The sequence below is a fragment of the Trichomonas vaginalis genome, chromosome III, assembly GCF_026262505.1.
Source record: "Trichomonas vaginalis G3 chromosome III, whole genome shotgun sequence".
Lineage (NCBI taxonomy): Eukaryota > Parabasalia > Trichomonadida > Trichomonadidae > Trichomonas > Trichomonas vaginalis.
In genome coordinates this window covers 8,972,972-8,995,202 of record NC_067205.1, presented here as the reverse complement: position 1 = coordinate 8,995,202, position 22,231 = coordinate 8,972,972, and the positions used below count along the sequence as shown (strand labels likewise).

General features: G+C 31.9%; 7 protein-coding genes and 2 pseudogenes across 9 annotated transcripts, besides 1 other annotated feature; 2 read left to right on the top strand and 7 right to left on the bottom strand.

Annotated features, from left to right (window-relative positions):
• Positions 1-5,622: part of a mobile genetic element that runs on past the window's edge.
• Positions 1,668-2,488, bottom strand: TVAGG3_0668520 (annotated as a pseudogene). The gene has a single exon. A coding segment is annotated over exon 1 (821 nt).
• Positions 2,503-2,827, bottom strand: TVAGG3_0668510 (phage tail repeat-like family; the record flags this gene model as incomplete). The annotated part of the gene is made up of 1 exon (XM_051242312.1): positions 2,503-2,827. A coding segment is annotated over one exon (325 nt), but the record flags the coding sequence as incomplete, so codon positions are not given.
• Positions 3,159-3,745, top strand: TVAGG3_0668500 (annotated as a pseudogene). Its single transcript has one exon. A coding segment is annotated over exon 1 (587 nt).
• TVAGG3_0668490 (uncharacterized protein) lies at positions 4,014-4,376 on the bottom strand (the record flags this gene model as incomplete). The annotated part of the gene is made up of 1 exon (XM_001302169.2): positions 4,014-4,376. The coding sequence occupies one exon, from the start codon at positions 4,374-4,376 to the stop codon at positions 4,014-4,016; it is 363 nt and encodes a 120-aa protein (XP_001302170.2).
• Positions 5,623-6,341: 719 nt separating the features above from the next.
• TVAGG3_0668470 (ankyrin repeat and SOCS box-containing protein 4 family) lies at positions 6,342-8,079 on the bottom strand (the record flags this gene model as incomplete). The annotated part of the gene is made up of 1 exon (XM_001302168.1): positions 6,520-8,079. The coding sequence occupies one exon, from the start codon at positions 8,077-8,079 to the stop codon at positions 6,520-6,522; it is 1,560 nt and encodes a 519-aa protein (XP_001302169.1).
• A 549-nt stretch (positions 8,080-8,628) lies between these two features.
• TVAGG3_0668460 (armadillo (ARM) repeat-containing protein family) lies at positions 8,629-13,189 on the bottom strand (the record flags this gene model as incomplete). Its single annotated transcript, XM_001302167.1, has 1 exon — positions 8,679-13,184. The coding sequence occupies one exon, from the start codon at positions 13,182-13,184 to the stop codon at positions 8,679-8,681; it is 4,506 nt and encodes a 1,501-aa protein (XP_001302168.1).
• A 1,524-nt stretch (positions 13,190-14,713) lies between these two features.
• Positions 14,714-15,276, top strand: TVAGG3_0668450 (RNA polymerase II transcription regulator recruiting protein; the record flags this gene model as incomplete). The annotated part of the gene is made up of 1 exon (XM_001302166.1): positions 14,729-15,184. The coding sequence occupies one exon, from the start codon at positions 14,729-14,731 to the stop codon at positions 15,182-15,184; it is 456 nt and encodes a 151-aa protein (XP_001302167.1).
• Positions 15,277-16,002: 726 nt separating this feature from the next.
• On the bottom strand, positions 16,003-16,503 carry TVAGG3_0668440 (uncharacterized protein; the record flags this gene model as incomplete). Its single annotated transcript, XM_001302165.1, has 1 exon — positions 16,003-16,503. The coding sequence occupies one exon, from the start codon at positions 16,501-16,503 to the stop codon at positions 16,003-16,005; it is 501 nt and encodes a 166-aa protein (XP_001302166.1).
• A 228-nt stretch (positions 16,504-16,731) lies between these two features.
• Positions 16,732-17,797, bottom strand: TVAGG3_0668430 (RNI-like family; the record flags this gene model as incomplete). The annotated part of the gene is made up of 1 exon (XM_001302164.1): positions 16,796-17,797. One exon carries the CDS (start codon positions 17,795-17,797, stop codon positions 16,796-16,798), a length of 1,002 nt encoding a protein of 333 aa, XP_001302165.1.
• Positions 17,798-22,231: the final 4,434 nt, after the last annotated feature.

Below are 22,231 nucleotides of genomic sequence, written 5' to 3'. Positions count from 1 at the left end.
TCTAAAAACTTCCTGAGGTATAGGAAGAACTTGACAAACACGTTGTGTAACTGCTGGAAGCCGACAAATCCATCTTGAACCCATTTGTCTCAATGCTGTATTGTTCATTTCATCTCAGTAAAAAATTTTACATTCCCCACGTTTGAGGCGGTTGAGGTTGGTTATTGTTTACCATTGTTGTGCATGGTTATATCCTCTGTTAAAGAATCTTTCACCTTGGTCCATATAGTGTCCTGCTTGGTTATAGTAGTCATTTGCTTTGTTATAATAGTTTCTCTGTTGTCTTCCTACATTGTCCATCCACCTTGAACTTTCCTCTTGTTTCAGGATTTGGAATAAGATTTGCTGCATCTCGTGCTACATCCCAACCTTTCTGTACAGTTTGTATAATAGGTTGTGCTTTCTCTTTAAGTATACCTAATGTACTCAAAATCTTCCTTCCAACTCCAAATACACCTCTGGCTATTGTTCCAACTGCGGGCAAAAATCTGGATGCAACTCCTGCTAATGCGCCAAATAAACCCATTTCTTATAGGATAAAAAATGACGAATCCAACAAAGGACCCCTATGTTTCTAAAGCGACAAAGAAAGCACTCATGATAAAAATCTTTAGTTCAACACCAAATGCTTGGTTTATGGATATCTTGGAAACATTCCGAGGTATAGAGAAATGGACCACCATACTGGCTAATAATTGTTGGTCAAAACACAAGATACTGTGAAGCCATACCATTATGGTCCAAAAATATTTTAGATGTGAAAACTGCTTTGACAATATTCGTTGACAAATACCATCCAACAAAACTGACACTGACTTTGAAAGTTCTTTCAAATCAGATGATGTAAAAAACTATCTGCGTTCAAAAAATGTAAACCAATATTTCATTGTCGACCAAAACCATTCTGCTCTTGGTGTCATTGACGGTTGTATAAAAATGTTAAGAGACTTAAACCAACCACAAGGTGGTGAAGCAAATGAAAATGTCATATGACGACAAGTATAGACACTTCTCCATGGCCCAAAGTGAGACAAGTTTTAAATATTTACAATAGCCGTAAACAAAAAGGTTTGGGAAACCACTCCCCGAAGAAATGAAAAACAACCCTGACTTAGAGAAAGACTATATATTTAATAATTTAGTCAAAAGAGACAAACAAGAAAGAATGCCGGGCTTCAAACTTAAGAAAGGTGACAAAGTAAAAATAGAAATACCTAAACGCGACCCATATGAAAATACTATTGACTATGACAACAATGGGAACCCGACAGGTACTCACATTCGTGTTCGTAAAAATAGAAGAAAGTATACAAGAGAATATTATGAAGTTTTAGGCAAACATGGCAAAATGTACAGACTGCAAGCAGAAGATAAAACTACTATTGTCAGACCTCGTTTCAAACTTGTCAAAGTTCAAGGTGGTATACTTTCAAAGACAGTTCCTAACAAATATAAGACAACTCCTGACGAATATGCTAAAGAAGTTGAAAATGACGACTAAGCATTTCTATACCATGCGTAAACTGTCATGTAAGGTGGCATGTATTCTTTACTTTGTCCCGTTGTTTGCGTATATCCTGAAACGTGATGTGTATGGTTTCCTCCTCCCTCAGTGTTACTCCAGTAACAATTTATAGCAAACTTAACGTTGTCTTTAACTCATATCCTTTACCTTTTGTCATTGCTGACCAATCCACAATATCTATGCTTATGCCAACCTGCTTGAGATGTACTTAAATCTATGTAGTGACTGTGTGCAGGTAAATTTTCACCTGAAATCGTTTTACTTCCACCTGTTTCCTTGAAGAGTTTGCACAATACAAAAACCTGTCGACTATTTGAGTCCAAGTTCAAAACCCAGAACTGTTTCTGGTCTGGTAGAGTTCATTGACGTATAAATAGAGCCTATAGGATATAATGTTTGAAGCATTTCTGTCTTTAATGTTTGAAGCTCTGTTTTGTCTGCTTTCTTATCTAACATTGCGGGGTAGTTCATGTGCTTCAAAGTTTCTGGCATGACTTTCAATGTTCCTGCAACTGTTATCTAAACTGTTTAGTGTATCTTTTACGCTTGTACTTGGATTTTCTAATGGTGCACTTGAACCAAGGTCAAAGTTCAATATTATGTCGTCTGCTGTAAAAGTTGTAAAACTTGTATGTGTATGAGTCTTATTTGCTTTCTTCTCTAACTCATCGTTAACATAAGTTTTATCTGCTTTAAGGTCTAAACATCCTGAAACCCATCCTGTATCGGCTTTAGTTTTTAAATATCTTCGATGTCCATTCATGATACCATTCAGCCCTTTCTATAATTTCTTTATCTTTTTCATCCACATATTCCTTATCTGCTTTCTTCTCTAACGCACTAGCCACACATTCCTCATCCGCTTTCTTTCAAGGCTAACGTTTAAGTCTGTTATTCAGATATAGAATGTATATGAGTCTTTTTAGAATATTCGTTTTCAGCTCTTGTCACTTCACTTGACATTTTATTGTCAACATATGTTTTGTCTGCTAGTTCAGGATGAGTATGTTCTTTTGTTGCATAAGCATTGTTAGCTCTTTCTTCTTCTTTTGCTATTGCATCGTCTACATATTCTTTGTCAGCTTTGTTGTCAACATCTGCTTTCAAAAGAAGTTCATTTATAGGTTTCTCGTTTAAAGTTCCTTTTGTTGGATTTATACAGACAGTATTGTTCTTCTTGTCTTGAAACAGAAACTCATCTGTCATTGGGTTTAATGTCAGTTTTAAGTTTCCTTCTTTCAATGACTCAGATATCTTAGAATAGTTTGAAAAGTTTGTTGTGTTCTTATTTAGAGCTTGCATAATGAGTTGTCGGTTGTGTTGTATTTCTCTCATGGAAGCAATATCTTTCGACATTTTTATTCTAGATAAAATATGCTTTCAATAGAAAAGAAAATTCAAGAGTTGCTACAACTAAACCATTAGATGAACTTTTTACTAATGTCGGTCAAAAGTTTGAGACAGAGACCGTAAAGCATGAAGGCTATCGTTTGTACTACCCATTAAGATGGTTAAGAGACCCATCCGTCACAAAAGCTATTGGCTTTCGTAGAATGAAGTTCATTTCAGAAGCCATACATGGTTTCCCATTTACGGTCGGTTTTGAAGTTCGATACTAAACAAAGAAAAACGTATGTATGAGAAATTTGAACAGGGAAAACTTTTACAAGTTAGTTTGCTTGTAAACTTAGAAACAACTCTTCAAGCTTTTCAAGAAAAAATAAACGATATCTATATCGAATATGCAAACCAGTATAACATTGACGAAGGAGAATACCATCTCGATATTATTTATGACAGGAAAAATGCAACTGTTAAAATCAATAAAATAGAAGACCTTGGAGAAACGTTTATATTTCTACAAAATATAACAACTTGGCATGGTATAGATTTATGAGGATGTTAAATCAGCCTGCAGCATATCCAGTACACCCAGACTTTTATGAAGTCGAAAACCCTAATGGAACATATGAAAATGTTTTCGACCAAGATGCTATTATTGTTCATGCTTCATTTTCTGGCGCCCAAAACTCTTTCTTATGCTTGGCAAATGACTTTTACGAAAAACCTACAAAGTTATACGAACCACCAAGTGGAAGTATTTCAGACTTTCAAGTATGGTTTACTACAGATGGAAGAAAAAGAATAATTCCATTATACCATGCGTTTTACTTAGAACTTAGTTTCATATACAACTACTATCGAACGGTAAAAATATAATTTTTATATATACCGGTTGTGGTGTTGGATTTGGTTGCCAACTAGACTGTGGTGCAGGTTCAGGCTGTTGTATAACAGGAGCTTGCTCTTCTGGTTCAGGGTCTTTAGGTATAATACCAACAAACTGACCTACCCTTTTACCAATATTTTTGACACCGTTCCAAATTCCTCTTCCTACGGTTTTTATTCCATTCCATATACCTCTTCCAACTCTTCTGAAGAAGTTTCCAATACTACTGAAGAAACCCATTTTACTATATGTAAAAATCTAATGTCCACCTAGTCTCTTACGTTTCCTGTTGAGTTCCATAGCATTCTTTAACTGGAGCTCATACATTCTGTTTCTCCTCTGGTAGAAAACATATTCTGGGTCAACTCCTGTGTTCGCGTCATCTGCATAAAGTTGTTTATATCCCACTTCAGGGTTTGTATAAAACTCTTTCCATCTCATATTTGCATACCATGGTGGCAAACCTAACGCAGCGTCATTTGACATGGCAGTTTGCATTTGTACATCTGTTGGCACTTGACCATAGTTTGCCATTGCAGTTTGTATTCTAACTTCATTTGGAATATTCTCTGGGTTTGGTTGTCCAGGTTGCTGTGCATTCGCTAAGTTCTGTGCGTCCATTTAATATTAGATAAAAATATCTCTTACGAGTACATATACTGAACATTTGCAGGCATTGGTTCATCTTCATATTCTCTGTACTTTTCTGCCACGTCAAATAAATAAATGACACAATGGAAAAAACCTAAAACAAGTAGTCCTATTTCAAACCACATTTACTTACTAATAAAATTTCTTTGTTATGACACTTTCTCCGGTTTATAGGACCTCTCTCATATCTATCTTGTCATATCTAAACTCATAGTCATGTATGTCCTCTAACCATCTCATAACGGTTTCCAAACCACTTTTATCGGATGTAAAGTAAAAGCATGGATGGTTATGTAAAACGTCTAAAGTTTCTAAAGAGTCTCTCAAAGTCCAGTCTACTTGGTATTGAAAATCCCATGTGTTATAGAACGGCGGGTCCACTATAAAGAAAACATTTTCCTTGTCTTTATATTTTTCATACAACTCTGTCCAATAACATCTCACAAACTCTATACCCTCAATATATTTTCTATGTCATCTTTGAAAACATTTGTATAGTTAAGATATAAAACTTTTGACATAAGTGTTTCAATGTCATGAACTCTTATAGCACCACTATATATAGTCTAGCAGATATACTATTCCAGTCTATATATTCTGCTTTTTTCAAAACCTCTCTCACAATATTTTCTTATCTAATGGTATACGTTCCATCTTACCTATAGGTATCTTTTCTTTTAACTCTTTCAATATATTGTTTGTGTCTGGTATAGTTTTGAGACGGTCCATATAGTTGTCGAAGTCATTGCATATAATCTTTGAGTCTGGGAATATTGTATGACATAAATGGGATATATAGAAACTTCCACCGAACAAATCTACAAATGTTAGACCATTCGGTAGTTTCTTAAGTTCTCTCAATATAATATCTTTACATTTACTCTTATTTCCAAAGAACGGTAACGGTGGTTTTGTAAAATTCATTTATATATAATAATAAAAATGTTTTTACCCGAAAAGTGACAGAAAAGTGACAAAGCATGAAAACATATATAATTTGTGAAAAGTGAAACATTATATAATGTTTTCGACCCAGAAGACTAACAATTTTCCGAATAAAAACTTCATTTATACTAAACTTTTTATGGGCTAGAGGGCACGAAGTGCCTGGAAGGCCATCCCAAGAAAAAAAAAACTTCATTATACTAAACATCTTCAGGGCTAGAGGGCACGAAGTGCCTGGAGGCCCCACTACCTTTTTTTTTTTTTTTTTTTTAATAATTATTTTTAATATATGTGCTATTAAAATTTCAAATTTTGACTAATATATCTAAGTTATCTGAACGAAACATTTAGAAAATATCATACTTACATTGAAATAGCAAGTAGAGCATATTAATAGCAAGTTTCTTGGCTTTATATTTATCATCTATTGTTGTTTGATCAAACAAAATTCACTCTATTATATGGTGTCAATTAATTAAAACAATTTTTAATAGTTATTTATTTAGTGCGAATAAGTGCAAACTCATAAATGAATAACTTAATAGTAGAAATGAATTATCTGATATAAATCTCACATTTTGTCCATCAGAAATACTTTAATTGCATACGCATAACTATTAGTAATACGTCTGGAGTGTCAATTAATAACAATCCCACAACAAGTAAAATTCAGATTTTTATTAAACTTATTTTTTCCTAAAAGTTTTCTCAAATTACTATATATACATATGTGGATAAAATAATAGTAATATTGTAAAAAATTAGATAATTTTTTTTATTTGAGAACCTCTCAAAAGTTCATTCAATTTATCAATTGTTTCAGTTTGATGTATATTCATTTCTGGAGCCTAAAACTTTAGCAATCATGACAATATCATATTCTCTTTCTAACTACGCAATGTAAGGGTATCCTTAAAATAAATATTAGATTTCTATATAAAATCAATTTTTATGAGATGACTCAATACAATTCATGAATTTATCACAAAGTCCGATTTTTCTGTCCAATCCAGTCCGTTTTATGTTTCTTTTGGATAGAATTTACTATTTCATTTCTTAGTCGCTGGATGCTGATAGAATTAAGGCATAATAAAAAGAATAAGCGTTAAATTTCAATACCTAATGATTTAAATTTGATCATATTCACTCTTACCAAATAAATGTAATTTCACTTACTTACACCATATGAATGAAACACCTCAGATATATCTTGATACTGACAACGTTTTGCAATTTGAAGAACAGTGTTTCCATCTTTATCTTTTTCATTGACTTTTGCACCATGTGAAAGAAGCATTTCACATATTTTTCTATTTAGATTGTATATGGCAGTATGTAGAGGCGTTTGTCCATTTCTATCTTTTTCATTGACATTTGCTCCATGTGAAAGAAGAATTTCAACTATTTCTTTACGATTATACTCGGCCGCTATATGAAGAGCTGTTTGTCCATATTTATCTTTTTCATTGGGATTTGCTCCATTCAGAAGAAGAAACTCAGCAGCTTCATTACTGGGAGCAATAGCTGCAATATGAAGAGCTGTATTCCCAGTATTATCTTTTCCATTGACATTTGCGCCATGTAAAAGAAAAAGTTCAATTACTGCTTTACTATTGTTTGATGCTGCAATATAAAAAGCTTCTCCATCATTTGCATTATGAGAAAGAAGAATCTTGGCTGCATCTGGACTATCAAATTCTGCTGCAATATTAAGAGGGGTTGCTCCATCTTTATTCTCTTCATTGACATTTGCACCAAATGAAATAATAAGTTCGGTTGTTTCACGGCAATTAAAACGTGCTGCTAAATGAAGAGCTGTTTCACCTTCATGATCCTTTGCATTGACATTTGCACCAAGTAAAAAGAAATATTCGCTTAGCGATGGAATATCAAATATTGATGAATTAATAAAGCATTTGTTATAATCATTAGTTTTTTCATAATAATATAATAATGATTCAATATTATTATAATGTCCGCATTCATATAAATCGATATCTAAATGGTATTCGTTCATCAATAATTTAACAAAATCAATGTTATGTGAAATAATTGCATTTACCATGCATTGATCATTTGGTTTCTGATATTTCAAACATTCACACACAATCTCTGGATTTCTGCCTAAAAACGAAGATTCTAGACAATAATGAGTGATTTCTAGGTTAAAATTCTTTCTTAAATACTTGAAACAATTAATTGCTCCATGATAACAACATAAATAAAGTAATTTGCGATAATGCTTTTGATCTTTTTTAAATCCTTCTCTTTCTATGAAATAGATGAATGTTTCTATTGCATCATACATAATTGCTCTGTAAATTGTATTTTCTTCTAGTTTATCTAGATTATCAATATCTTCTCTTTCATATTCCTCAAAACAATGTAATTTAATGCCATATTTTTTATAAAACAGGAAGTTAGAAATAAATGGAATACTTGTTACATTCTTAACATGATATTCGTCAACGATGATTTTGGCAAGTTCCAAATATGTTTTCGCATAGCGTTTATTATATGGAATTATGTCTAAAATTCCTTTTACAATATTACAGGGGAGAATTTTCATTGAATCAATCAAATTTGTTTTGATCACTTTGTAAATCGAAATTAGATCTTCATTATATGGCGTTTTTAACTGATATAACACATTGTATGTATCAATGTGGCGTTTGCACATACTTTTCAATTCATTGTATTTACTATGATTAGTGTTCTGATCAGACATTAAAAAATTTAAAAGTAATTTATTAGATTTTTAACACTAAAATATTTTTTGAATTAATTGGTATAAAAATCCCAATTTATTAAAGGGATAAGCAATGATCACAAAAATTCCATATTTAATTAATGAATTATGATGATGTTCATAGATAGGTGATGATTCAATAGCAGTGGTAAAGCTGAGTGTAATAGGATATTGTAAAAATAAGGGATTTAAAGGAAATTTATTGTGAATTCTTCAATAAACCTAGAGTATTTTCAGCTCCAGATCAAACACTTCCCTATTTAAGCCTCAGAAGCGCATCAACTTTCAGAGTAGACCTATATTTTGCAAAAATCTCAATTTGAATTTTTCTGTAAATCAATCCTCACTGCGTATTATTTACAACATATCATTATAATTGATAGTATCACATTATGGTTGAAGACTGTCAAAAAAGAACAATGTTGATATCAAAATATGTTAGAATATAGTCAGGCACTAAGATTTAGAAAAAAATTAACTACAAAATCACTTGTTCTAAATGAATCAAATCAGATTCTGCAATGTACAAATAAAAATAGATTTTTTATTAATTTAATAAGAAACAAAAAATATTTTTTTTAATCAAGAGATTGCCATTCTTCATCCTGAGTCTTTCTTACGGCACTTGAGAAAGTTCTTAATGTTCTAACTTTCTTCTTTGTAGCACTCTTAGAAATTGCACTTTCTGTATTTCCAACTGCAACTTGTTTTTCTCTGTCGTTTACAGACTTAAATCCTTTCTCAGCTGCTTTCTCAGATTTGGCTTTTACATCTTTAAACAATTGAACAGCTGTTGCAGTTATGTCTCCTCCTTTCTGAGGATCATTTCCCAAAAGAGAAATTGCCCTTACAGCTATTTTTACTGTTTCTTCCAACAATTCTTCAGAAAGATATAAAGATTTCTCAATTCCTAATCTAATAAACTGCATATAAACAGTACTATTTGCTGGATCACTGACAACTAAATCTTCAATTTGTTTCAAGTTGTTAAAACTAAACAAAAATGTTCCAATTTTTGGATTATTTATCAAATTTGTTGAAATCGTTGTCATTCCACCTTTCTTGAATGTTGTCCAGCAAAATTCGCAAATATCTTCTCTATCTAATTCGTCAATCTTTGACAAGGCACTTCTGATGATGTCACCTTTTTGTGTTCTATTCAAATTTTGAGTTTTCAGAATTAAATCAAAAACTTTGAAAGAAGAAGTGTTTGACTTCGAAAACATCATGTAGAACAATTCAGGACAATTATGTAAAATGGCACTAGTTGCTATGATGTCACTTTTATCGTAAATGTCACTTTTTGTTCCAGAATTTAACAAAAATGCAGCAGCTTCTTTTGAGAAAGTTTTTGCGAAAACTAAGTCCGCCATTTTATTCCAAGCCTTGGACTGTAATTTTCTGTGAGAACAGTTGATCGTGAACTGCTCCAAAAGAGGAGAATTTTCAACAGCGGTTAAAGCGGATAAAATCAAATCTTCTTCGATTTCTTCTTTTTCGTATTTTATCAAAACACTTAATGCTGTAAATGAACTTGTTTCTAGCCATTCTTCACCGCATTTCATTTCTTTAACTAAAAAGGCAACAAAGTCATTCGTGTTCACTTCACATTTCTTAGTTAGCCAGGCCACAGACGATAGAATTTCTGACAAAGATTTTTCGTAATTTCCTCTGAAATCAGAAATCATCATCCAATCTTCTTTCGCAAAAATCTCTGTCATTGATTTGTAAACATCTCCCAATGGTTTACAAAAACGGTTTAAGTTTACATCAATGTCACTTTTATCCATCAATCTCAACAACTTAAAGAAAGTTGCCGCGATGCAAATAGACGATGGATTTATGTCACAATTTGTCAAACCGTTTGTAAACTCTGTCAAAAAGTTATTAATTTCCTCATTTCTCTGGCATTTCTTCATGCAATGAGATAAAACAGCCAACAAGAACTGTTTTGAGTCTGATAAAACAGAGAAAGAGTTTTTGACATTTGAGATAATTTGTGGTTCATATAAATCAAGACATTTTTGGCCGTCAAATTTCTCAATAATCTTAACTAAAACAGGGAATCCGTTTTTGACAATTCTCTCTATTTTAGTTTCGATGGATCTAGTTGCTGATGTCACTAAATCATCCAATAATTCGCCAGGTTCGTTTATTTGGTTTAACAAATTCTGACAAATTTTGAGACAAACCGCTTTGACTTGTGGCATCGGTTCTATCGTTGCGTTTTGGAATCCAGGGAGAGCGTTACTTGAAAGAACGGTTTTGACAATTTTTACCCATTCTGTTGTGTGATTTTCGTCGGAAGAGACAGCCAAAATGAATTCTTCTGGTCTTGAATCATCTCTCTTTTGGAGAAGAAGGAAACTACGTGAAATAAAACTGAAATAGTCTCCTTCAAGTTTTTGAATCTTTATTTGGTCGGCCAAAGCTCCACAAGCGGCCAATTCCAAAGAAATTGAAGTTCCTTTTTTATCTGGATAAGAAATGGAGAAATTAGGCTTCAATGTGTTGTAGAATGCCAAATAGTTCCTGACTAAATGATAGAATATCTGTTTCGAGTATGGTAAACCGCATTCTGACAACATCTGAGAAATTAATCGTAAATCTTCAATGTCATACTTGTTATTTTGGGGAGTTAAGACTGGTAATAGCTTTGAATAAGCTCCGGCCAAGAAAAATAACGTATACGGCGATAAACTAGAAAGAGAATGCAATTTTGACATCAAAATACGGAGTTGTGTTCCAGTAAGCGGCATGGCAGTTAATCTCTGGCAGCAGCTGTCGTAGAGAGATATTAAACTGAACAAAGCTGTTTGTTCGGAGTGATTTGACTTTACAATTTCGTCTAAGTCATGCATGGCCTTAACGATATCGTTATCGGTCATTTGGACATGTCTGAAAAGTGCAGCTAATACTAAACATTTTCCGTTTCCTCTGAATTTTGAAATAATTTTTGAGATCTCGTCGAAAGAACCGAATCTGGCGCAGAAAATAGCGACAATTTCGGATGATACTCTCATTCTTTCGATATCAGTAAAGGAATCATTCAATGTATCTAAAATCAAGCTATGTAAGTTAGATGGAAGCAAAACAATCTTTTCTGAGAGACATAACTTGAGTATTAACAAATGCGACATGTAATAATTGGTCGAAGAATGGATTAAATATGTCAAAAACTGAGTTATTTCTTCTTTCGAGAAAATTGACATAATTTCTGGCATCATTTCACAGATTCTGATGGACATGGATTGTCCAGTGATCCTCATGTATAAAGGACCGTTCTGTTGTACAGATGAAACAGAATAGAAAAGTAATTCTGTCATTGGAGGCATTGGTTGCACTAATAGTGTCTTTACATATGATTCTGGAGGTGTTTCTTTAAGAATTCTTGGCATTAACTTCAATAATATTTTCAATGAATCTTTTTCTTTCATTCCGACTAAAGCAGTAACAATTCCAACTATAGATGTACTTGTTAAACCTTGTTCTGCGTTCGATGCTGCATCAGCGAACTTAATTGCACCGGGTATCTTCGGATGTTGAGCAATAGCTGCAGAAATCAGTCTGACTAGATCTTTATTTGGTCGAGAGGCCATTTCTGAGGCATGTTCTGTGACGTATTTCGTTGCCATTGTTAATTGTTTGCCAACTAACTCTAAATCTACGTATTTCGAAGGTAAAACTGCTAGTAACCTAAAGCATGCCTGATAATCTGGCGCAAAAACATTGTTTGCAGTCAAACTTCGTTTAAGAAATGCGATGATATTATTTTCAACTGGCAAACAAGTTGATTCTGGATCTTTTGAAGAACCAATAATATTTGCTGCTAATAAAGAGAAGCCTCTTAGATCAGCAGCGATCTGTGGATCATCATCAGGTGGAAATCCCAAAAATAAAGCAGCTGTTTCCAAATACATAGCGGCAATATCAGGGTATTCGTTTGATAAAATTGTTATGTACTGGCAACATGAGAATCTGGCGTCTTCTTGGTCACTTGAAGATAATTGTAAACTTACAGCAGCGGCTTCATGGGCCATAGCCTTGTCCGATGCTAAAAATCTTAAGCAATGAAGCTGTGATGCTGTTGGTGGCCTCTCAGCTGCAATTTGTGTGAAAAGATTTGATCTGACATCATGTCCAAACAAAGAAAGGATTTGGCTTAGGTCGTATAGTTGATTCTTTCTTACAAAGTCAAAGATTATGTTGATGTTATCGTATAAAAATTGAGGTGAAATGATATCCAAAAAATGTCTGAAAACTGAAGTAAAATTCTTGATGTATTTTGTAAATATATGAAATGTTTCTGTGAAATCTGATGCTTGTGTTTGTTGCTTTCCAATGGTAAACTCTTTAACTTCGACTGTATTGTTTTGCTTAAGTAATGGAAGAGCGGCGATATTTGCAATAAGATAAGATACTTCATCATCGATGAATGGTGAGTTGTTTGCATGTCCAAGTATTGAATCTATTATTGGTAAAACTTTATGAACTAATTGGGCATTATATTTTATTAAGGTTCGTAATAATTTAATTGCTGCTAACCGAATATGTTCGTGTTGTAACAATAATGATGACTTAGCGATTGATAAAATTTTTTCATCGTATGGTTTGAGATCTACTGGTGAAATATGGTAACATGACCTAATAAGAAACATTACCGGATGATAGAATTTCTCGTCACTCTTTACTAATGATAAAATGCTTTTAATAAGTCCGGCAAGCATTGATTTAGAAGAATGTCCTATACGTTTAATGACATAATATGAAGCATATAATTTGGATACTGTGGGATTTTTGCTTGTTGTTGTGATTAAATTCCATAATTTTGGTGATTTTTGCGTAGAGTATATTGTGGTTAAGCAAACTGCAATCCTAATGGAACAATGGTAACTAAGATCGCCATTATTGACATTCAGAAGTGAAATAAGAACATTTTCAATGGTTTCAACATCTTTTTCATTAATATTTGCCTTCGAAACTATTTCTTCGAAGTTGGCGAGCTTTCCAGTAAGAATCTCTTCAGCAGGCATTAATCTGCCTTGCTTTGAGAGTGAGGATAGCTCAGAAATAAGTTGATCCATTTTTCAATAAAATTTTTTTTCTGGAGGATCTGATTTTGGAGAAGAATATAGAAAAGCAAATTCTATTCTTTTCCGATTATCCTATTGATGGTGCTTAGCATGGCAATTCGACCTCATAAGTATGCATGCGTAGGACTTCAGCATTGAAAAATATGTAATCCAATACATTTTGGAAAATTGGATATGAAACTGATATGTATAATTTCAATCTTTGTGTATCTAACAATCTTATTAATTGATTCATGACAATGTCATGAATAGTTCAAGCTCAATAATATATGAAAAACAGATTAGTGTTCTATTTTAATTACCTTAGAGTAGCCAACTTAAATGACCAAATGTATCAAAATAGAAAGTCTTTCGGATAATTAAGGTGTGTTAATTAGTTATTCAAATCACTTAAGATGCATTCTAAAGATTAAAGTGGTATAATATTTATCACTACATGTATCTTTGCATTCTTGACGATAAAATAGTTTATTATACTGGTTTCTCCATTTTGGGAGATTAATTCAGCATTATTGAATTCATATTTAGCTGAAATAATAGCTTATAGACTTCATCATTGAAATATGTTTCTGAGAGTTCTTAATATTAATAATAATTATATTGGTTTATGAATTGAGCTCCAATAACATCGCAAACCATATCGCTGAATTTTGTGATAAAAATGAGATAGAGAATTAAATTAGATGAAGATTATCATGATCTGAAATGAAATTCAAATCAAATCAAAAAGTATAACTTGACCGCATTCATTCAAAATACAAATGTCTTCTTAATACATATAACTTATTTAAACTTTTAATGTAAAACATGGTAAAATTATTTCATAATCTAGCAAAAATTTCTTAATCATTACTGGATAACAATTGTTTCAAATAGTAAAGATGAAACCCAACGGTTTTTCATAGTGTAATATGGTTACAGATATTTGTCAAGATGAGCAATCTGACAGACCGAAAAATGAAGTCCATGATTTGAGAAAATAATTTATTTTGATTAGTTGGGCAATGAGTTTCACGATGGGCTGGCATTATCCGATCATTTTAATTTGAATTCGATAATTTGACGATTTTGTGTTGAGATTTAATTTCCATCTAATTTGTTGATAAAATATTAACAAAAATATACTGATAATTATATTATCTTTCGTTGCCTTTACTTTTGTAGATATCTGGAATTGAAATTGTTGTTTATTTGAAAAAAGTTTTAATCTGGCTAAAAATGTTAATTATGCATGATTGTGCTGTCCTATAATATTAAAAAATTAAATGGAGTCTCAAATATATTGACAAAATAACGGCTTGTTTATACTTCATGTAGAGACAGTTTATCTCTAGGAACATTTTTCTGATAAAAACACTTGTGGTTGATTACAAATCCAGAAATAAATGATGTAAACCTCTCAATTTCTATTGTCTCAAATAATATTAATGTCTCTAGTTTATTGTTTTCAATCCAAATTTTCGAAATAGCAATTCAACTTGAAAAACCGGTTTTCATACAATACAACGACAAATTTTTTTATTACAGATCTTTCGATGAGGCTGAAAGGTTCCTCTGCGAAATCATTACCTCGTGAGACGAGAATCAAAAGAACATTCAATAAGAACGATGATGAAATGCTCCTGAAGGCCGTTCAAGAGTCAAAATTCACAGATTGGAATGAAATTGCTAAGAAACTAGGAAAATGGACAGCCCGCCAATGTCGTGAAAGATGGAAAAACTATGTTGACCCTTCACTATCCCATGAAAAGTGGACTGATTCAGAAGATAGAATTTTATTAAAGAGATTCGAGGAAATTGGCACCAATTGGGTTAAATTAAAGCAATTCCTACCTGGCCGATCCGTAAATAATATCAAGAATAGGCTTCAATATCTGAAAAATCATAATTTTTCTGCTTCATCTACAACGGAAACGGATGACGCGCCGATGAATGACGTCGAGTATTACCTCGATTTTCTCAAGATTTCTAATTTAGTTAATGTTCATTAATTTTTTATCATTTCATTTCGAATAAAATTATCATTCTGTTGTTACTTTTAACTTTATCTTATTCGTTTAAAAGGTTCTGATGTAATTAATTCAGAACGCCAACCATTTTTCAGGACAAAAAATTGAGAATTTTATTCAAATTGACTGAATAGGTATCATCCCATATCAGGGTGACAAATTAGATTTGTAGTTTTAAATTTCTAATTAAGTGTCTCAATACTCTCAAAATTGAACGATATTGATGTCAAATTCGTAGTATTAGAGCGGTTTTCAACTGCAAAATACACTCAATTAGAAACTGAATTGTGTGTGAAGCTTTATACTGCTCACTTGTCCCGTGATAATGGTGATTTGACGATCGATATTCTCCAGTTTTGGCTTAAACATTACGATATTATCAAAAATTGACCGCGGCGGTTGAATAAATTATAAATCAAATCATCAAATTTGATTAATTTTGCATAGGTCATAGTATTGAAAATATGAATTCGAACGTTCAACGTTTTTTTAACAGTTTTGACATTAATCAATTTTTAGTTGGTTTGTTGGATTTCTATTTCGGAATAGATCCTTGCACCAGTAGCTTAGGCGCACAATCATTTTCCCTACTGGCTTTGAATAAATCGCAAAAAATTATTTTTTTCAAATATCATATTTAAATCACAAACAAACAATATTGGAATAAAATACATGTCATACATCAAAGATGACATGCATCGGTATATTTGTTTTTACAGATAATATATTATGTTGAAATATAATGAATTATGGAGTAAATGTCCAACGAAACTACATTCCATTCTATTAACATCATCGAATTAATTATACGGGTTGCTTCTGCTTTCTTGTTGATAATTCGGAATATTATTATTCCCATTATCATTGTAATACGGGGTAGGATACCCAGGTTGGTTGTAATTATAGTTATCTTGATTTAAGTCTTGTAACTCTGATTGATTTGGATAACCGTTATTATTATTATTTTCATCTATCACGAATGAATTCGGATTTGGATCTTTTGAGTAATAATCACGTTGTTCTGGTTCTGAGTTTTTACCTTCTTTTGCCTCTTCTTCTGCCTTAATTTTTTGCTTCTTTTTTCGTTTGCAAATATAAAGAATTATAATTACAATGATAATAACAACAAATGCGGCGGCCATTCCACCTCCAACGGCAGGTGTTATGGGTTTGAGTTTCTTTGTTGATGAAGCTGAATATATTTTAGGTCTGTAGTTATTCCTTACACCTAATGGATTCCTCATCTTTGAGCTTTGACAAGGAGTAGGTCTAAGCGTTATCATATCTTGTTGTTCATTCATTATTCCGATATAAATTTTTTGTCAATTTTTTATAAAGGTTTTCAATTTTGAAATAATGACTATCATCATTTATGATTCAACGGTATATCGTCTTGGAGGAATAAACCTTTTAATGGATAATGTTATATGGACTATTTAAGCAAGAATTGGCTAATGTTCGTAATCAAATATTCCGAGTAACATAGAAATATATTCCGATTAAAAACAGTATTCTTATAAAAATACACAACAGTATATAATTCATTTATTCTATAATATAAAGCCTTAAAAACAATTTTAATAAAAATACAAATTAATTATAAGTTAAACGAGCTTTTTCGAAGTCAAACTCTGTGGGTACGCGTCTACGTTGATAATCATCTCGATCGTTATCAATAACTAAGATTCCTTGTGAATCTGAATTGGAAGAATCGAAGTCATCAATTTTTGAAATTTTCAATCTGTCTTTAAACGTTAAACTCCTGATAGAGTGGGCAACAGAATACGCTCGCGGAGGTTTATATGTAAAGTCTGAGCTCAATGACTCATTGTCTATTGTTGGATCACTTTCTTCTTCGTTTGCATCAAATGTTGATGATTCTATATTAAATTCGCGTTGTGGTTCTAAGAAACTCTTGCCATCCTCTTCTCCATTGATCATTGCTAGTAGGTTCTGTATCTTTTCGATGTTTGATTCTGGAATATTACAATTATCTAATTCTAAAACTTTGAGTTTGAATCTTTTGCCAGGTGAAGGTGGTGGCTGCTGTATAAAATCGCAAATTGGTTGGAATGAATTTGCTGTAATGCTGCAATACGTAAAAGATAAATTTGAATATTGATATGGAGTGATTCTACGTAAAAGTAATTGAAAATTAGTGTCCGAGATTTCAATTCTTTTGAATGATAATAGTTCTAATGTTGAGCATTTTGATATTGCATCAAATAGAATTCTTTGTTGGTCTAAAGGAATATCTATATTCACGAAATGTAATGATTTCAAATTTTTAGCTTTTGGTAGCATAATTGAGAGTATTTTGATTAAATATTTGATAAATTGTGGCTTTTTTATTGCAATTGACTCACTAAGTATTCTTTTCTTTGTCAAATCGATTTTTTCTGATGTGTTGAACTTCCTTTGAAATGTACATGTAAAACAAATGTTTTCAACTTTTTTGTAGATCATATTAGGCAATGTATTGAAGAATGGATCATAAATTGATTCTGGAAGTAAAGAAAAGTCATAGTTGCAGCTTTGCATGCTGCCACTTCCGAGTTTATACATTGCATCTGTCGGAAAAATTTTCAAACTCATTACACAGTAAAAAATTTATGTAAAAAAAACCGAAAAAGTTTATTTCTATTGAGCATCATTTCAGATGAGCGCATTCGAAGGTCCATATACACATCTTCCTAAATACCTTATGATTCTCAGCCAAATTGCTAGACATTAAAATGTTCATAGAAAATAGAATGGGTTTAGAGGCTATCTCTATAATCAAGATTAGTTAATCATCAAATAAAGCTGAATGGTCCTTTAAGGGTATATCATTTTATATGAAGTTACAATTCATAGGAAAAAATAACCTGGGTTGTATAAACCATGAACTTGAAAATGAAAAGTATTATTCCTATATATTTGGTTAAATGATACATTAGTTATCATTGAAAGAATTTAGAAAATATAGAAAAATATTGTCATTGAGAGATGAATAAATAAAGAAAAAATAAAAACATAAAACGAATATTTATATGACAGAATCTAAATAATGATAATAAAAAAATATACCCTACGTTCCCAACTTCTGGAAAACGGTTTTTCACCCTTATGATCAGTTTCAGACACTTTGGGAATCTCCCAAACTTTGATATTTTGCATTATGATAGAGAAACGTGTCTAGTTTAACGCACAGTTGTTTTAAAGGCAAATGATGATATCACATGAAATTATCAAATTATCAAATTTTGAAGTACCAGTCCAAAGGGTTAATTAGATCCTACACAGATGTGCGATAGTGAAACATATGTGTTCTTGATTTGAGAAGTCCTACTGATAGAGGTATGAATCTCACAGCTTTGTGTGAGTGTGTCTGACACTTGTATAGAGTGGAATATGCGCCGACATATATTATATAATAACATGTAGTTGATAATTATGAAAAAATAGAATTCGATGCGAATGATATTGAAAGTTGTTTTGTAATTTGATATTTTTCTTATATGTGTTAATTAGTAAATGGCTTGTTTGTTGTGATAGTACTGTGAAAAATGAAAGGTATTTTAAATTAAAAAATTGAGATTTTGAGATATCTCTAGAATTAAGAATTTATTATGTATTTGACTTTTATATAACTATGTGTAAAGGATCTCGATGTCTATATGCTTTAAATAAAATTAAATAAAATGAGATAAAAAATTAAAATGGACAAGAAGATATATGGAAATGTAATTTGTATTGTGTTGGTTGTTGGCAAAATGATTTTAATACAGATTTAAGGATTTGGAATGGATTTGAAATTAAATGATTTTAATTCAAGGAGTAATAAGATTTTGAACTGGTTTTTATTTTGTGAATGTAAACTCCTTCCATAGGATATGTATTAGAAAGATCAATGTCAAACTTTTTGAAAGAATTGTTTTTTTGTTGAGTGATTTTCTCATATTTAATAATATATTTAAGTTGGCGTATCTTACGCCCTTCCAAAAATATGTATTAGAAAGATAAATTTTAAACTTTTTGAAAGAATTGTTTTTTTTTGAGATTTTCTCATATTTAATAATATATTTAAGTTGGCGTATCTTACGCCCTTCCAAAAATATGTATTAGAAAGATGACTTATAATTTCATAAATTATTTTGTCCCGACGGTTTGAGCGGTTATCAGAATGGTTGCTTACACAATGCGTCAGCAAAATGTCGGTTGGGGTGCCCTTCTTGGCCTCCTGAGTACTCACCAAGATACCCCCAGCTCCCGCAAAACACCTCCCTTAGGTGCGCATTACCTGACGGCATTATTTTGCAATTATTTCAAATTTTTTAGATGTCTTTTGTTAAAGTTTGTTAACTAAAGACTTGAAAACAGCTTACCGCTTCAAGCTGCTCTCTTCCCGGTTCCTCTGCCGCAATCTTCTGTTTGATTGTGCGCAAAGCTCTCCTCCTTGTGAACTTTGCCTGACAGATACACCTGGGAGACAGCATTCGGACATCTTACCGCTTCAAGCTGCTCTCTTCCCGGTTCCTCTGCCGCAATCTTATGTCTGATTGTGCGCAAAGCTCTCCTCCTTGTGAACCATGGCTGATAGAAAGAACTGAAAGACAGGATAGGAGGAACATGCCGGTTCAAGTTAACTTGCAATATGCTTCTGATTAGTGATTTTAGATGAAAGATTAGCGAAATCGCATTTAATTTGGATAGAAGGATTCAATTTTATGAAGCAGGCTCGTAGAAAATATGCAGGAATAGCACAATCTTTTGCAATCACAACGCGATTGCAAAACTTCGACCGACAAGAGTGTATTGTGCACTCTTGTCGGTCTGCATGTCTCATTCCGGGAGACATTGTCACTGCATGTCTCCCAGAATGAGACAATCTTCCGCATTCATAACTTGAATGCGGAAGTTTGACCGACAAGAGTGCACAATACACTCTTGTCGATCTAAATGTATCTTACAATCAAAGACACTTTCATACAATCTTTTCGAAGTTAAAAAAAAATTTAATTATTTCTTTCTTTTGTTTATTAAATCGCCTTACTCACGTACTAATCTCTTTTAGAGACTCTATCGAGCTATCCCCACATATAAACCTGTGACAATAATACATATTTACTCTCTTCATATTCTGATCTCATGACACATTATCGCAAAAACTATAATTATACAACACATCTCATAAAGTCTCATTTTAGCCCTATCTAAGCGTTCAAAACCTATTTTCCACACGTAATCTGATTCTTCTGGCTCCGCTGATTCGATTTCTGCTGTCAGATCGTGAAAATATGCATCACATAAAGAGATAAACACAACTCAAAATTATTGCTTTTTTTTTCAAATTGTCTATTCATCCATCTTTACATATTTATTATCTCCTCCGTTTCCCCTCACAAATTCTTTTAATTTTCTGAATAATACGTATAATAAAATGAATATCTCAAAAACTAAAACACAAAATTAATGTTGGAAAATGACTAGATATAATCTGAACTTTTAAATTCATACATTTTTGGAAAAAATTGAATTTTCAAAAAAAGAGCTTATTTAGGTATGGAAAATATTAAGTTGTGAAATTTGCATTTATCTTGTTATGTGATGCATATTTTCACGATCTGACAGCAGAAATCGAATCAGCGGAGCCAGAAGAATCAGATTACGTGTGTAAAATAAGTTTTGAACGCTTAGATAGGGCTAAAATGAGACTTTATGAGATGTGTTGTATAATTATAGTTTTTGCGATAATGTGTCATGAGATCAGAATATGAAGAGAGTAAATATGTATTATTGTCACAGGTTTATATGTGGGGATAGCTCGATAGAGTCTCTAAAAGAGATTAGTACGTGAGTAAGGCGATTTAATAAACAAAAGAAAGAAATAATTAAATTTTTTTTAACTTCGAAAAGATTGTATGAAAGTGTCTTTGATTGTAAGATACATTTAGATCGACAAGAGTGTATTGTGCACTCTTGTCGGTCAAACTTCCGCATTCAAGTTATGAATGCGGAAGATTGTCTCATTCTGGGAGACATGCAGTGACAATGTCTCCCGGAATGAGACATGCAGACCGACAAGAGTGCACAATACACTCTTGTCGGTCAAACTTCCTAATACAAAATTTGATTCCCTTATTATCTTCTTAACAAAACTTAAGATTTCAATAATACATCATGAAAACATTCATTTACTACATTCACACTGTTATTCCTTTCTATAAATTAACTCATTTAATAGAATCTTGTTTTTATATCTTATTATTTTCTCATAATACTTCTAATTCCTCTATTTCCTCTTCCACATAAAATTTAATTTTGTAATGCTATCATATACACTTAATGTTTTCAAATTTTCAGATTTAAATTTAATCTTTATTTTCATCATCATTTATAATCTTGTTCCTATATAGTTATAATAAATTATCGTCAGATTCTAATATTTATGATTCTTACTACTCAATTCAATATAATTATGTTAGTCACTCATATTCAGGAGAATAATTTAAAAATCTATAGCTCATATTTTGATAGTTATATATTTAGATGATATATATTGCAATTCCGGTTTCAACACGATCAAATGCCAAACCAAGACAAAATATATATGAATTTTCAAAATATCGATTTACATTAGAATCTATATCTAATTTTATCAATACACAAGTAGTGAATGTTCAATACATCTTTGAGCAACGTGAATAGCACAATTTTATAGGATTATTAGTTGATTATATAAAATATAAGCCAAATCGAATCTGCTGTATAGTACTTTAGTTTATCATTGAATGTTAAATGTGTTCATATAAATATTTGATTCAGATATCGCATTTTCTAATTTCAAAATTTATCTCATGAAGTTAGAATTTATTTGATCATACAACATCATGTTAGTCAAACCAGAGTTCAATGGCGATTCTAAAATGGAACAAATGCTTGTTTTATCAAAATGTTAAAATATTAATCTAAAAAACTTAATATCTAACCAAACCATTCTAGAATTATTATATACAGGTATAGACAATCTAAATGCACACGGAATTC